The sequence below is a fragment of the Lagopus leucura genome, unplaced genomic scaffold, assembly GCF_019238085.1.
Source record: "Lagopus leucura isolate 7727_CA_CO unplaced genomic scaffold, USGS_WTPT01 63726-0_obj-0_obj, whole genome shotgun sequence".
In the NCBI taxonomy this organism is placed as follows: Eukaryota; Metazoa; Chordata; class Aves; order Galliformes; family Phasianidae; genus Lagopus; species Lagopus leucura.
In genome coordinates, this window is record NW_024967495.1 from 1 (window position 1) to 15,375 (window position 15,375).

Here is a 15,375-nt window from a genome sequence, read left to right on the forward strand (position 1 = left end):
GGGGGGGGGGGCCTTGAAACAGCCAGGGAGCGTCTCGCAAGTGCGGGCCGCGGCGGGGGACGCAGCGCTGCAGGACCCCCCCGCCCCAGCACAGAGAGGCGGAGAGTGCGTTACAAACGTCAATTTATCGGCCCCGACCCCTCCATCCCGCGCCGGAGCCCCTTTGGAGAACAGCCCCGGGCCCGTGCGGGGACAGCCAACGGGCGTCGCCACGTTTGGGACCGGGGGGGGGGGAGGGGGACGGGACACGCACCAGGGCTGGGTCTGCAGGCAGCGAAACGGGCGGAGCGGGCTCCCCCCGGGCTGTCCCTGCGGTGCGCGGCGGTAATTAGCGGTCCCGGCGGTAATTAGAGGAGCCTCCGCTTCCCGGCGCTAATGAGCAAGGGAGGGCCCATCCCGCTCGTCCCCCTGCCCCCCAGCACCACCCAAGGAGAGGCTTTTGCAGAACCCTCCGAGGTCTGTTAACCCCTGCCGTGCTGGGGGCGTTTCCCTAGAAAGCATCGCCCCCCGGGGCTCGGTGTGGCAGCAGGGCGCTGTTGTGCGGGACGGAGCCCGTCACTGCGGCCCTGCCGCCCCCGGCCCGTCCATGGTGAGATCGAAGCTGAACCGGTTGTGGCGTCCCCTGGGCAGGAACCGCGCTCCGTGCGCGATGCTGCACGTCCAGAGCTGAAGGCAAAGAGGGCACTCGTTGGAGGCACCGCGGCTGTAGAAGAGTCAATACCTCCACGCACCCCCAGCCACCCTTTGCCCTTACCAGGTAGGCGACAAAGGCCACGTAAGCCACCAGCAGCAGCCCCAGGGGAATGAGGTAGCCCAGGCCCCGCAGCGTGGGCAGGAAATCCACCACGAAGTACACATTGATGGCACAGACCAGCCCCGTAATGAAGGACATCAGCACCTTCCCCAGGCTGCAAGTAGCAGGTGGGTATGGGCACCAGAGCTCTGTGCTACCCATCCCTGTAAGCAGGGCGGCAAGAGCCCTAATAGAGGCGTTGTGCGGCCCATAGCCACACTTCACCCCACTCTGGAGCCACCGGGGTTGCTGAGGACAAGGAGGTGTTCCCCCTCCCCCCCCCCCCCCCCCCAAGGCCCCCCACCACTCACAGACCATTGGCGAAGTCATGCATGAGCGGGCGCAGGCTGGTGAAGGTGAGGACGGGCAGCACGGCGAAGGGCAGCTGGAATTGGGTCAGGGTGAGGGGGGCACAGTGGGGACGGGGGCCCGGCTGTGCCCACCCCTCACCAGGATGCTCTGCAGCACGTTAAGCAGGTCATTCATGCCCGTCAGCTGGCTTATGTCCCTAAAGGCAGCCACGAAGAGGGTGGGCAGGATAGCCAGGGAGCGAGTGAACAGTACCCTGGTGAAGCGGGACCAGCGCATCTGCAGGAAGCCCTGGGGGTGAGGGGAAAGATGTGCCATCAGCCCTTGGCGTGCTCCCAAAATTCTGTACAGACGTGTTCTCCCCCCCCCCCTCCTCAACTCCGTAGCGCTCAGTTCCTGCAGGGCTGCAGGGCCCCGCTAGATGTCAGCCCCTGCTCGTTAAGCGAACAGCTCGTTAGGGAAGGAGGACCTCACATGAGGGGCTCACGGGGAGGTGATTGCCGAGTGGCAGCAATGGGTGGGCGCTGACCCCATCCCGGCTCTCAGGGAGTCCAAGTCTGGCCAGAAGAAATCTCCCTGACAAATGCCCCTGTTGGGGTCGGGCTGCCCGTTGGACCCCTGCCCAGAGCCCACCCTTGAGTTACCTCTCCCTGTGTTCCCCTCTCACCTCCATGACAAACTGTCCTGCGTAGGTGCCTGTCATGGTGGAGCTCTGCCCTGCTGCCAGGATCCCCACGGCCCAGATGTAGAGCGCTGCAGCCCCAAAATAGCAGCCCAGGATGACACCCTGCGTGGCAACACTCTGATGGGGATCCCAAAGTATTCCCCCTTGGCATAGTGAGGGGTTGGATTTGGGAGACCGGAGGCAGCATGGTGCCCCCAAAACAGCCACCAAGGCTAGCTGGCCATGGAATGCAGCCCAGTGCCACTCACTCCCTGATAGATATCCACAGAGACCGTCTCATTGTTGATGGGGAAGATGCTGGCATAGTGACTGACACTGCTGTTGACACACTTGTTATGCTGCAAAACATGGTGAGCATGAGCGTGGCATGGCTATGAATTCAACTCTCCACCCAATCCAGCCCTCCACCCATCCATCCATCCATCCATGGCCAAGGAGCTCACCTGCCCCTCTCCACCCCTGGTGCAGCTGCCACCTCCCTGGAGGGACTCACCACATCCTCATTGCGCTGGTGGTAGAAAGCCTCTCCAAAGACAGCCATGACGAAGAGGTTGATGAGGAAGGAGACGAAGAGAGCTAGGCAGGACTCAGTCAGGAAGTACATGTTGGCCTCCTTTACCTCCTCCTTCTTGGAGCGGTCAATCACCCGGGTCTGGGCACGGCAGGTAATGTGCTCCATGGGGATCCATTACAGCCCCCCATGGGGAAGCCATTCACCCCATTCTACCACGTCTCTGCAATGGGGAACTTGTCCCCTGGTCCCTTCTCACCTTCACCAAGGAGGAGTGTAGAAAGATGTTATGGGGCATGATGATGGCACCAACGATGCCCACAGCCTGCAGCAGCTCCTCTCGCCCACAGCCCAGGCAGTAGGGCAGGAAAATTCCCTTCAGCACCTCTGTCTGCGCTGGCCTCACCACCACGTACTGGGAAGGGGCTCTGTGAGCTGCCCCTGCCCCAGCAGCTCATTTGAATCATTACAGGCTGGGGGGCCTTTACCTCGTAGCCAAAGGTCAGAGCCATGATGGTGATGAGGAGGCCAAAGAAAGCCTCCAGCTTGCGGAGCCCTGCAGAAGGAAGAGATGAGGAATGACACACTGGTGCCTGCACCTCTGCAGTGACTTCTCAGGGTCTGGATGAGTGGCCCCCATCCCAGTGCCCCTGCACTCACCATACTTGTCAAGGAAGAGGAAGAAGAGGGTGTCTGTGATGGTAATGAGAACACCACCCCAGAGCGGGATGCTATGGGACAGGAGAGCAGGGATGTCAGCCAGGTTGGTGGAGCATTGGGGTGGGCTGCGTCCCTCACTGGGGTGCAGATGGGACCTGGCAGCACCCTGCAGGTAGTTACCGTCCGGCTGAGAGCAGGCTGAAGGCAATGGCCGTCCCAATCACCTCCTGCATGTCTGAGCCGATGATGGCGATTTCCATCATGAGCCACAGCAGCACACGGGGCACCTGGAGGGGATGGGGATGCATGGCGACATGCTTGAGCCCTGCGGAGACCCGGCCCTGGGATGCTTGGGATAGGGGTGATGGGTAGAGGGTGCATGAGGGGGCTGCAGAGTGCAGTGAGAGGGAGAGTGCAGATCAGACGGGCAGGACGCAACTTGCAGCCGCTTCTGACGCTGGGACTCAGGCGTCCTCATGTGGGATTGGAGTGAGTATAGCTGTATCCATGCCAGGCAGTGGGGTGCGTGGGGCCAGAGGGGGTCACTGGGGCTGGGGGAGCGATGGGAGAAAAAGGGCTCCTCACCCACGCTGTGATCCCCCTGGGTGCTCACCGTGGGGTAATAGAGGTAGCAGATCTCTGCCAGGTCCTTCCCCGTCACCACGCCCAGGCGGATGGCCAACCTCTGGCACAGCAGTCCCAGCACTGTGGCCCACAGCAGCACCCACAGCAGCTGAGGGGGCAGGAGAAGGGCAGCACGGGTTGGTGGTGGGCAGCACCCCGCACCCAGTGGGGTCACCAACAGCCTGGGGCTCACCTTAAAGCCGGCCACAGCCCCGCACTGCAGGTCTGACTCCACATTGCCTGGGTCCAGGTAGGCGATGCTCATCAGGAAGCCAGGGCCAGTGAAAGCCCACAGCTTCCTGAAGCTGAAGCCGGGCTGCAATGGGGTGGCAGGTCACAGTGGGATGGGGCAAGTCCTGTGGGGTCTGGTTGTTCCCATTCAGAACTGGTGGCTCTCAGTTGGGCTACTGGTCGCCTATTTCTGTGGAGCCCTGCACTGCCACGTGGGCACATGTTGTGCATGGAAGGCATTTCTCTCTCCTCCAACCCCCTTCCCTTGCCCTTCACCACTGGGGTGGACAGCGAGACCCCAGTGATGTTTGGGCATGGGATTGGATTGAAATTTTTTGCGGCGCAGATGGAGCTGCCACCCTCCTTGTGCCGTTAACAGCATCTTGTGCAATCACACTCCAGTGAGCTGCTTTCACAACTCCATTCCTTCCCCTTCTCCCTTCCTCTCTCAGGCAACAGCTGGGGCTGGAGGGGCCCCAGGCTGCTGGGGAGGGCCATGGGACTTGGCCACCCCCTGGGACAGGAGATGGGGTGGCCCTCAGAGCGAGGCATCACTGCCTTGTGCCTTGGTTTTCCCATTGGGAAAGCTTCAAGTGTGGGAATGGGGCTGCAATTACTCTGCTGGAGCTGGAGCTGTGGACGTCAAGGTTCCCAGGGCATATCCTAGATGTGACCCTTGTAGTACTCAGTATCCTCAGCTGCACCTACCGCGCTGCCTCTGGGGATGCTGATGAGCTCATCCAGGTAGGTCTGAGCACGGGGAACAGGGTGATGTGGGGGGACAGGGATGTTGCTGGTGTCCGTTTGGCCTCGGTTCAGGGACCCAGTGATGCCTGGGAGAGAAGGAAGAGGACAAGGGGAGGAAAAGCAGGAGGGCATGTAGCAGCTCACTGCATATATGGGCAACGCCAGGTCCCAGCTTCATCCCAGAGACATCGGCCCAGGGAATGGCCCCACAGCTCCTGGGGGCCTGCAGCCACTGGGGCCAGCAGTGGTGGCCCGAAGCAGCCAGATGCCACCTCCAGCACAAGTGCCTGTCAAAGCCCTCTCCCCAGGCCACCCGTCACCAGCCCCAGTGCCACAAGGAGTGGGTGCAGAGGGTATGATGTACCCAGCCAAGATGGGACTCACCTGGCTCCAGTGATGCTGTAGCAGGGCTGGATCCAGACATGGTGCTGGGGAACCCCTACCTCTGTGTGCTGCACCCAGTGCACAGCTCTTATAGCTCCCAGCCCCCCCTCCAGGGAAAGCGGAGGAGGAGGAGGAGAAGGAGGAAGTGCTCCTTCCCTGCTTGCCACAAACCTAGGCTGGGAAAAGGCCTCCCAGGGGGCTGGGTCTCAGTTCCCCACCTGAGCATGGGGCAAAGCAACCTCCCTTTCATCTGGAAACACGTATCCAGGGGTGGGCATTGTGCCCATGTGTCACCCCCACAGCACATGTCAGGGTCCTGCTGCTTAGAGCGGGGAACACGGGCAGTTTTCCACAATGGAGGAGTTGCTGACCCCGTTCCCCGTTGAAGTGGGAGAAAGGCCAAAGGAGTGGGAGTGAGAAGGAAGCAGCATGCATTTCACAGGCACGTGAGCAGGGCAAAATGCACCCCGGGCTTGGAAAAGGTGGTCCAGAGAGTGCTGGGTGCTGGGGTGGAAGACACTCTCACCCAGAAGTCTGGGGAGCTCAGTGTTGGTGTGAATCAGGCTGCACCTCACAAAGTCCCCAGGGCTGTGGCGGGACCTTGGAGTGACACCCCTAGGGGACACATGGAGTGGTGGCAGGGCACAGGGCTCTGCCACATGGTAAGCCCTAGGCACTCCATATCACAAGGGAAGGCTTTTTTTTTTTTTGGGGGGGGGGGGGGGGGGGGGGGGGGAGGAAGGTGGGAAATAAGCCCTAAACAGTCATGAGGGGCTCATAGACAGCTCAGCCTCACAGCCCTCCCCATGCCTCAGTTTCCCCAAATCACACGAGAGAACTGCAGGAGCACTGCTGATACCTTTAATCCCCCTGAGCCAGGGGACTGGGACAGGAGATGCTGCAGAAAGGGCTGGGGGATATGGAGGAGGCAAAGCTGGGCCCAGGGGGCTGGTGGCGGGCAAAGGGAGCAAAGAATTCTGCAGCAAAGAGGATGGGGTCGGGGGGCTGGCGGAGCAGCAGGGCCTGCAGGAAGTCAGCCAGCAGTGCAAAGAGCTCAGGATGCTGCTGAATGTAGGTGCTGTGGGACGCTCGCAGCTCCTCCTGTAGGGTTGAGGACAGGGTCGTCCCCGTGCCAAGCTGGTGGGGAGCCTGGGTCCTTCCCTGCCTTTGCAGAGGGTTTGGAGGTGCTATGCCTCTTCCCAGGGGGAATCCTGCTGAAGAGCAGCATAATCTCATGTCTCTCATCCCCAAGCCCCCCCCTCACCTTCCTGTCCAAGAACCAGGAGCACAGCTGGGCGTCCTCCTCCCAGTCCAGCAGCTGCTTTGGGAAGAGAGGCTGGGACTCTGCACCCATGCCGCTGAGAGCAGGTGCATCCTGCAGCACAGCAACCACCGGGCACCCCACCTGCACTCGCCGAGCCAAATGCCTGCAGAAGGGCATCAACGCTGAGCTCCTCCATCCTGATGCCAACACCCAAATCTGCCCCACCCCAGGCTGGCACCGTACCCGCTGGGGAGGAGGCTGTAGTGCCACACCATCGGAATGCCCTGGGCAGCATGCAGGGCTCTCTCCACCACCAACACTTCCGCCTGCGCTGAGCCCACCGGCTGCTGCCGCATGCCCAGGGAGCGCTGTAGGGACACAAAATCACTCTGTGCCCACCTGTCATCCTCGTGTCAGCCACCCGTGCCCCCCAGGGTCTCACATAGGTGGTGGTGCAGAGGTGGCCCTCCTTGTCGATGGCCGGGAAGGTGATGCTGGGGGGCACGGCATGGCGGCACGCCAGCACCCGCAGCAGCAGCAGACTGGCAGCCTCCCCCAGCAGCCCCTCCAGTGAGGCCCAGCTGTAGGAGAACACCTGGTGCTGTGGGTCTGCCTGCAGGGACAGCCCAAGGGACACCCTGGAGAATCCATACCAACTGCTCTCCAGGTAGGAGGGAAGGGTGGGAGGAGGTGGGGAATATCACCTCTCCGTCCCGGGTGGTGACAGTGACGGTCATTCCATGTGGGTGCTGTACCATGTGGATCTTCCTCTCCATGGGGTGTGCTCCAAACTGTAGGGGGAACAGAGCCACCCAACATCCCTCTCAGTTGGTGCAGGGGAAGAGGGACACCAGGGTGCCATAAACAGGTTCACTGTGGGAAAATCCCCATCCCCACTGCCACCCAGGGCAGGGGACTAGCCTGGAGGGATGGCTCAGGTGCATAGGCAGGGGCACCGCTTCAGAACAGAGGGACTAAGGGGACATGCCACCACCACGGCTGCCTGCTTACCTCCAAGCGCTCGTGCTGCTCCTGCTCCAGCGTCTCCAGCTGCATAGACACATACCCTGTGGGAGCAGAGCTCTGTGCACCCCGGGACAGGGACACCACTGCCCCCAAGATACCATCCCACCCAGTGGGATGGTGACATCCCACTCCAGCGCTCCCAGCTCACCCGTGAGCCTGCAGGAATATGGCACGCCATCCAGCAGCCCCTGGGAGCCGGCCTGGAGCAGGAGGCAGCTCCTCACCCGCTGGCCCTCCTGCTCATAGGGTGCATGTCGGGCCGTTACCCAGAGATGTCCCTGCGGCTGTCCCCCCGCTGCCACCAGTGCCAGTGTCTCAGTGAACAGGCAGCGCTCCAGCTCCTCTGGCCCTGTGCAGGGATGGTCACTGAGCGGCCCCCAGGGTGCTGCTCCCCTTGAGGTCACTGCATCCCAGGGAGAGGGGCTGGCACCCACCGATGCGGTTCAGGAACTTAGCAGCTGCCTGCATGGGGATGGAGTCTTCTGATGGGAGACAGCAGTGCTGAGGGGGTCCTCCTGAGAGCCTTCCCCCCCCCCCCCCCCCACTCTCCACCCTGGAGAGGAGCAGCAGGCAATGCTGCGGAGCAGCACCCCCAGTGCCCCTCCCCGGAACACCATGGAAGAACACAGCCTTCACCCCTTTCCTTCCCCCCCCCCCTCAAGTGCTGCGGTTCCCGCAGACACCTCTCAAATTGCAGCAGCCCCCTCCCCAAATCCTCACCCCCTGCCCCATATAAGTCCGGGGTCTTCTCCCCCGAAACTCCCCCTTCCCACCAACCCTCGGGTTGCCCTCCTCCTCCCCCAAGCCTCAGACCTGTACCCGTCGACCCGAGCTTCCCCCCCTCCCCTTACAACGCTGGCAGCCGTTGGCATAGGAACGGCCCAACCCCACCTCTTAAAGTGGCCACAACCTCACAGCAATGAATAGCTTTTTTGGGAGGTGGGGGCAAAGGGGTACTCCCCCAGACACAGAAAAAAGTGGTTGAGTGGGAAAAGATTCGATTTAGACTTTTATTTGGGGGGGTGTACAGGGGTTTCCAGTCCTCAGTACAGAAGTACTAACTGCACACCCCCAGCACTGTGCCCCCCATCCCAGTGTATGGGAGTGGATAAGGACACGGGGGGAGCCCCAGGGCAATGGTGGGCACCCAGGCTTCCTCCCTGCCCCTCCACCCCCAAAGGGAGACACAGTAATGAGGGGGAAAGGGAATTCCCTGAGCACTGGGGGTAAACTGGGGTCTCCCATAAAACAAAAGGGAGGGAAATAAGGAGAGTCCTTAGTGCTGTTTCTACAGCCCCAGAAATGGGGCAGGGCGGCCGCAGACCCCCAGAGAAGGGATCGTGTGGAAAAAGGGGTTAGGGAAAGGGACCACCTATGAGTTGCACACATGGGGTGTGTGTATGGGGGGGGGTCCATGCTTTCCCTGTATCTCCCAGCAGGATTAAGGAGGAGGGGAATTCACAGCAGAAAATCACATAGTCCAGAAGATCCCCCCACGTCCAGAGGGGGGTCACGAGGTGGGGAGGGTCACTAGGTGGCCTTGTAGAGATCCTTCCTCCTGCGCACCTCCCGCAGGACGCGGGCTCGGAAGGCATCATGGTGCTCCCCGCTGCCCCGCTGCAGCCCCAGCGCCTCGTGCAGCTCCCGGCGGTGCGTGCGCAGGAAGGGGTTGTAGGTCCGCTCCTCGCCCAACGTCGAGGGGCACTGCGGGGTGGAGGACAGCGCTCAGCCACATCGTCCTCCCCACAGACACAAACAGGGCCGTGGGAGAGGGAGGTCCTCACCGTGCTCCTCTTCTCCTGCCGCTGCTGAGTGGCCCAGAGCAGCTTCTGCTCCAGCGCGGGGTTGTCCAGCTCCAGCAGGCGGGCAAAGCTCAGGCACTCCAGTGCATACTCGTGGCCTGGGGGCAGCACCTCAGCATCACCCCAGAGCGATGGAAAGGGGCAATCTGGGGGTTTTAGGGTAGCAGATGCTCACCCGGCCACAGCAGCGTGTCCTCTCCCAAGCCCATGGCTGCATCCAGGGAGGCCAGCATGGTTTCGGGGGAGCCCTCAAACAGTCTTCCTGCGGCCAAACACACAGCCACCATCACCAGGGGAGGGAGGTTCAATTGGGGGGTCCCCTCCTGCAGCCCTTCAGGACTTCAATGCCCAACATTTAGACAACATGGGATCGCTGCACTCACCGCAGCCAGCCAGGAAGAGCAGGTCCCCGGAGAACAGGCAGGGGGGGCCCCCGAAGGGCCCTGCATCCAGCACAAAGGCCATGTGCCCCACGGTGTGGCCTGGTGTGGCCAGTGCCTCAAAAGTCAGGCAGCCCACGCTCAGCTTCTCCCTGTCCCCAATGGGGCTGTGCCAGCAGGGAGGGGGGGAGCACGGTCACAGATACCCAAAATACCCAGCACTCCCAAAACAGCCCCCACAGGGTTCATAGCATGCCAGGGTGCTGGCACGGGGGGAGGGAGACCCAAATAGATGGAAGGATGACTGCGGCACTTACTGGGTGAGCTCAGGGATGGCATCGACAGCACTGCCATACACCTTGCAGGAGCTGTGCTGCTGGAGCAGCGCCGCATTCCCTCCGCTGTGGTCCCTGCAGGTGAGCAGGTCAGTGCATCCCCAGTACAGGTTAGGTATGGGGGCACACCATCTCAGCAACACTTGGAGCTGAGGGGCTCATAGCCTGCCAACCCCAGCTGCCCCACTCCCACAGAAGCAGGCTTTGCTCTGGGATCCCCACCCCAACAAGCGTCCCCAGCACCTCTAATCACTCTCAAACCCCCCAGTACTCCCTTACCAGTGTTTGTGTGTACAGAGTATAGCCTCCAGCACCACCCCCTCCTCTTCAATGGCAGCCTGGCAGGACAGAAATTTGGGAGCACGTGTATGGGGGGAACACTGCTCCCTGCTCCCTGACACCCCGCCCTGTGCACTGTAGGTTACAGATTAGGGGCAGATATGCTCCCCACTCCCAGGACACCACAGTACAGCACTGTGAGTGGGGGGGGGGGAAATCCCACCTGCACAGCCAGTGGGTCAGAGGGGTCGACCACGGCTGCACGGCCAGAGTCTGTGTCGATGACCAGGTAGCTGTAGTTATTGGAGAGCACGGGGATGGGCACGATTTTCACCCCTGAAAAGGACACACGGACAGACAGACAGACATCAGGGTACAATGGCAGCAAGGCTGAAGCCCCCTGCCCAAAATGGGGATGAAGCTCAGAACTCACCATGGAAGCCCCGTGGTTGGGACACCGAATGGCCATGGGGGAAGCGCTCGCGGGCCTTCTTCACCTGCCGCTTGTAGAAGAGGAAGCCGAGGCGTGTGCGGGCATACAGGCTGTACCTGTGGGGGGCACAGGGAGCCCCCATGGGGGGATTTAAAACACATCTCTTCCTCACAGCCCCGTATGCCCTCTGCAAAAGTCCTGGTCCCACCATCTATCCCCAGCTGTGAGCACAGCCCCGATCTGAGGTCGATCCCACGCTGAGAGCTGCAATGGACACTGGGTTCTGGAATCAGGCGGAACACACAGCACTGTTGGGTAACGAGGAGGGCAAAACAGAAGGGGCTGCAGAAAAGGGAAGCGAGAAGCACTCCCGTTCACATGCCACGTAAGACCAACAGGCTTGAACCCTTTCTATTTATACAGGAGGATTTCAGGGCTGGGGACAGATGCCATGAAGGACGTGAGATGCTCGAACCTACATCTTTACCCCATTCTCATCCGCAGGGCATCACCCAGGGCGCTACACCGTGCACCTGCTCATCCTCGTAAGGGCACGGTGGGGGATGCGCCTGGAAAAACGGTGGTGGGTGGAGACCGACACCCGCGGGCCGGCACTGCTCGGTGGAGCGAGGGCAGAACAAAGGGGAGCAGCGGGGGCGGCCCCGCACCTTCAACCTTTGCGCTCCCCCCGACGGCGGCGATTCCGGCGCTCCCGCCCGCAGCCTTCCGTTGGGGGAGCCCCGCGGATCCCCACTCGGACGGCCGGGAGAGCCGACCCTTCTGTGCGAGGCCACCCCCACGGCCCGCCGGCACTCACCCCAGGCGGAAAAGCAGCGGCCCGGCGAGTGCCATGAGCGCGGCGGAGGCGCGGCGGGCGATGCGGCGCACAGCCGGACAGCGGCCCAGCCAGGCGGCGATCACCAGCCCGCACGCAGCGGCCCCAGCCGCCACCGCCGCCCGACAGCGCGGCCCCGCCATGCCCCTCGCCCGCCCCCGCGGGGCCCCGCCCCCCTCGACAGCCAATAGGGGAGCGGCGTGACTTCGGGCCTCGCCCCCTCACCGTTCCCGCCACCCCACGCGCCCCCTGCCGGAGGGTTTCCCCCTGTTAGACGTCAGTCGCGGGGAAGGGGGACCCCTGCGAATGACGTCAGCGCCGCGGTGGGGGTCCCCCGTGGGGGGACCGCGCTGCCCCGCGGAGCCCGGCCCGACTGCGGCACGGTGGGGCGTCCCCACGCTGCAGCCACTGCCCCGTGGGGGCTGCGGGACGCTCGGTCCGGCACCGTCACCCTACCGCTCTGGACTCGCACCGACTGCTGTGTGGAGGAGCCGCCGCACGAGGGCGCGGCGCCGAGGGGCGGCCCCGAGGCGGGGCAGCTGCCGTCCGTCCCTCCGGACCCGCCCCCGCCGCCCCGTCCCGGCCTGTCCCGTCCCGCCCCGGCCGAGTTCCAGCCCCGCGGAGCAGCGCGCAGCAGGTAGGGGAGGCCCGACACCCCCAGCTCTGTCCCTGCGCTGACCCATGCCACTACTAGTGGCATGAGTGGGGTCGTGGGGAGCGGGAGGGGCAGAGACGGAGTCCCCCGGGTCCCCTCGGGAGTCCCCCAGCTCGGGCGGGGTCTCCCAGCTCTCCCAAACCACTTCCGGTCCCCTATCTGTCTGCCCACCCCGCCGATGCCCCCCAGCCCAAGCCCACTCCGTTAACCCACCTTACCATCCCCCCGGATCTTTCCCAGACCCCCCTCCCCTTCCCCCCTTCTCTGCTTATTTCCTCCCCTCCCTCTTTGCCTTCCAAATCCCCGACGTCACCCCGCCTGCCCCCCTCTCGCCCTTGGAACCCCCCAGCACTACCTCTATGCCCCCTCTGCCTTTCCCGGTGTCCTAGGAGGTGGGTGGGTGTCCCACGGACTGGAGAGGACCCGTCTAGGGACTGGAGGTGCTGTCCCCGAGCCGCGGTGACACGCCGTGGTTCCGTGGGATTGATTGCTGCGACGTGTGGCCCTTGGCCCTCATCCACCGCCTTCCTCTGAGCTTCCCGGAATGGCTGGGAATCTGCTTGGATGGGGTGGGGGGTTGGGCTGGGGGGAGCATCCCTGTGTTCCCCCATCCTTGTCCCCAGTGCTCTGTTCAGGGGTTCTGTGCCTGTGTCCCACCCCAGCCATGGTGTCCCCATCTCTGGGTGGGAAGGGCCTGCCAGTGCGTTGCGAGGCAACCTGTGGCTTCAGCTGAACGGGGGCAAAGTCCCAGTCTGCTTGGCACAGGGACAGCAGTGGGAGGGGGTTCCGTGGGGGACTGTGCTGTGATACCCTGCTATTGGAAGGGGTGTCTCACGAAAAGCCTGATGCTGGACAAGGATATGGGGTGGTATGGGGTAGGCACTGTAGGGCATGAAGCCAGCTCTCTGCATAGGGACACCTGGGTCGCAGCAGATTGGGGACAGGAGGTGACAGCTGGCATACATACTTGGCACCCCTGGGATGGGACGGATAGGGCTGCGGGGCTGAGACCCTGCAAACTCGTGCCATGGGTGAGCTGAGCTAGGCAGCAAGCCTGGAGGCATAGGGGCATCCGTGCTGTGCTGTACCGAGCTGTGCCATGCTGTACTGTGCTGTACCAGGCTGTGCCAAACTGCTGTAATTTTCCAAGTTCTAGGAAGGCAGAGCCCTTCCACGGCTGATCCACTCTGGGAAAGCCCCAGAAAAAGTGGGGAGTGCTGGTATCCTGCCCAGCTAGGTGCTGTGTGGAGCACCCCATCTCCATTGTGTTGAGGTCCCCCCCTGGCTGCCTGCCACTTATCAGTGCTGAGTCACGGTACCAGGCAGAGCTGTGGGGACCGGGTGGTGGCCACAGGGTCACTGAGCTAGCTGGGGTGGCCTGGCTGGTGACCATAGGTTTCGATGCCCTGTTCTGAAAGAGGAAATAGATCATGCGTTGGGGTTCTGTGCCCAGAGATGGATTCTGCCATAAGTGCCACGGGGAAGTGACCCCGTGAGGTGCGTACATCCCATGGGGCAGGGTTCTGGGGGGGGGGGGGGGGGCTGGTGGGGTTGAGTGCTGCTGGGTGCGGCTGGGACCCGTTGGGCTGGTTTCTTGTCTCTGCTGAGGCTGTGCCTGGGCATTGCTCCGGTTGGAGGCATTCACTTGGGCTCGATCTCATGGCCACACTGAAGTAGGGGGGGCTGCTGGATGCGGGGTGGGTGAGTAAGGGGTGCCAGCAGGCACTGAGTGGTTTAGGAGAAACTGAGGAGTGTTGAAAGCGAAACTTTGGAGACCACGTGGATGGGTTATTTTCGGCACTACCGTCACCATGATGGGAAACATGACGGCATGGCTGTGGGGCAGGCAACCACCCCCGCTGGGATGGATGGACGAACGGACATTGAGCATTCCCCCTGTGTGCCCCCCCATCCCATCCCACCCGGCACAGCACTGGCACAATGCTGCAGGAAGCTCCCAGTCCCACCCAGTTCCCTTGGGGCTAAGTCCTGCTCACGTCACTGCTGGTGCTGTGGGGGGGCAGGGGATGAGGGCGGGGGGGTTCCCTGCCAGCGCCACGGGTGTGGGGCAGGGGCCTGGCAACAGCTCCTGGCAGCGCCATTGTTTTCCTGGCCTTGGTGTTCCTGCCTTTCTCCTCCTTCTCTGCCTCCTGCTCTGGGGGAGTCAGCCCAGTGCTGGCCCTGCTCCCAGCACAGCTACTTGGCGGCTGCTGGGGGATCTGCAAGGGGAGCTCAGTGCAGGGTCCCAGTCTCCCCACCTCTGCAGTCGTACCTGATGGGGGTTGGCACCGTCCCTGGTCCCAGCACTGCAGTGGCATGTGCTGATCCACAGCCCTGTGCCCATCTCTGAGCCTCAGCAGTGTTTGTGGGGAGCAAAACAGAATTTCTGCCCATTGCATGGTGACTGGAGGGACACCCGGGTTGCTGACCCCAGTAATGGCAGGGCCAGCTGCAAAGGTCAGGTCCCCAGCGTACCTTGAGTCACCGCGTGGCCGTGCCCTGCCCGCAGCCACTGCCTGACATCACACCAGGGACTCAGAACATGGGAATGTAGGTGGCCCTGGGCTTTAAGTGACCTGGTCACCGTGCTTCCCGGCCCTCATTAAAGAGAGTTCACTATTAAAGAGTTGTGTTTCTCCTGCACTCGATGGAGGGCACATCATGATGACTGTCCCCTGAGTCCCATGTGTTCCTCATCATCAGGGGAAATGATACGGGCCAGGTGACATCCTCTATTCTCCCCTCCAGGTGCCCAGCAGGACAGCTCGCAGCTGGCATGGCGCAGCCCAGCGCACCCCCCCCGTACGACGACAAGAACCCCCTCTACCCCCCCAGTGCCTACCCCCAGCCCTCCCACTATGCTGGAGGGTACCCACAGCCAGGGGGGTACCCTGCACCTGCGGGCTATGCAGCACCAGGGGGGTATGGGACACCAGGAGGGTACCCACAGCCAGGGATGGCTATGCCCACCATGCCCATGCGCTTTGGTAAGCTGGGGAGCTTTGTTTTGGGGTGGGAGCATGGGCGCTGGGGGCTCTCACTCTGTTCTGGGGAGGGTGTCCTCTGGTGTGCTGTCACATGGGATGAGCTGCGGTGACCTTCCCTGGCAGGTGATAACTATGGAGGTGACGGTATGGGAGGCAGCTCCCCCATCCAGTCGGCTGACTGGGATGACAGAAAAGTACGGCACACCTTTATCCGCAAGGTGAGTCTGGGGCATCCCCTGGGGGGTTGGGGGCACGGGTTGGTGGCAGCAGGCTGAGTGCTGACTGCCTGCTGCCACCTCCCACAGGTCTATGCCATCATCTCCGTGCAGCTGCTGGTGACAGTGGGGATCATCGCGATGTTCACCTTTGTGTGAGTGAGGCGGTGATGGGGGGGGGCTCACCCCAGGGTCAGGGGGGAGCATTTTGGTGCTGGGC

The 15,375-nt window shown here is 62.6% G+C and overlaps 4 protein-coding genes across 5 annotated transcripts; 1 reads left to right on the forward strand and 3 right to left on the reverse strand.

The window, feature by feature from the left end:
* Positions 1-457: 457 nt before the first annotated feature.
* Positions 458-4,993, reverse strand: LOC122193143 (natural resistance-associated macrophage protein 1). The gene is made up of 15 exons (XM_042893863.1): positions 4,945-4,993; positions 4,522-4,646; positions 3,776-3,898; positions 3,572-3,691; positions 3,139-3,245; positions 2,959-3,029; positions 2,787-2,854; positions 2,558-2,713; positions 2,281-2,439; positions 2,036-2,125; positions 1,770-1,889; positions 1,244-1,393; positions 1,105-1,178; positions 755-908; positions 458-666 (listed from the first exon to the last, which is right to left on the reverse strand). The coding sequence occupies exons 1-15, from the start codon at positions 4,982-4,984 to the stop codon at positions 556-558; spliced, it is 1,668 nt and encodes a 555-aa protein (XP_042749797.1). The 5' UTR covers positions 4,985-4,993; the 3' UTR covers positions 458-555.
* An 812-nt stretch (positions 4,994-5,805) lies between these two features.
* On the reverse strand, positions 5,806-8,018 carry LOC122193142 (ciliogenesis-associated TTC17-interacting protein-like). Its single transcript, XM_042893862.1, has 9 exons — positions 8,012-8,018; positions 7,669-7,716; positions 7,383-7,583; positions 7,220-7,275; positions 6,913-6,999; positions 6,651-6,821; positions 6,452-6,576; positions 6,209-6,371; positions 5,806-6,045 (listed from the first exon to the last, which is right to left on the reverse strand). The coding sequence occupies exons 2-9, from the start codon at positions 7,700-7,702 to the stop codon at positions 5,806-5,808; spliced, it is 1,077 nt and encodes a 358-aa protein (XP_042749796.1). The 5' UTR covers positions 7,703-7,716; positions 8,012-8,018.
* Positions 8,019-8,643: 625 nt separating this feature from the next.
* LOC122193141 (probable hydrolase PNKD) lies at positions 8,644-11,441 on the reverse strand. The gene is made up of 9 exons (XM_042893861.1): positions 11,281-11,441; positions 10,464-10,579; positions 10,254-10,366; positions 10,031-10,089; positions 9,734-9,826; positions 9,420-9,583; positions 9,212-9,298; positions 9,019-9,134; positions 8,644-8,938 (listed from the first exon to the last, which is right to left on the reverse strand). Exons 1-9 carry the CDS (start codon positions 11,439-11,441, stop codon positions 8,765-8,767), a joined length of 1,083 nt encoding a protein of 360 aa, XP_042749795.1. The 3' UTR covers positions 8,644-8,764.
* Positions 11,442-11,880: 439 nt separating this feature from the next.
* On the forward strand, positions 11,881-15,330 carry LOC122193144 (protein lifeguard 3-like). 2 transcript variants are annotated; one of them, XM_042893865.1, is made up of 4 exons: positions 11,881-11,935; positions 14,702-14,940; positions 15,064-15,158; positions 15,246-15,330. In XM_042893865.1, exons 2-4 carry the CDS (start codon positions 14,730-14,732, stop codon positions 15,312-15,314), a joined length of 375 nt encoding a protein of 124 aa, XP_042749799.1. In that variant the 5' UTR covers positions 11,881-11,935; positions 14,702-14,729; the 3' UTR covers positions 15,315-15,330. The 2 variants fall into 2 exon arrangements, with proteins under 2 accessions (XP_042749799.1, XP_042749798.1); XM_042893864.1 differs by lacking the exon at positions 11,881-11,935 and adding an exon at positions 12,777-13,450.
* Positions 15,331-15,375: the final 45 nt, after the last annotated feature.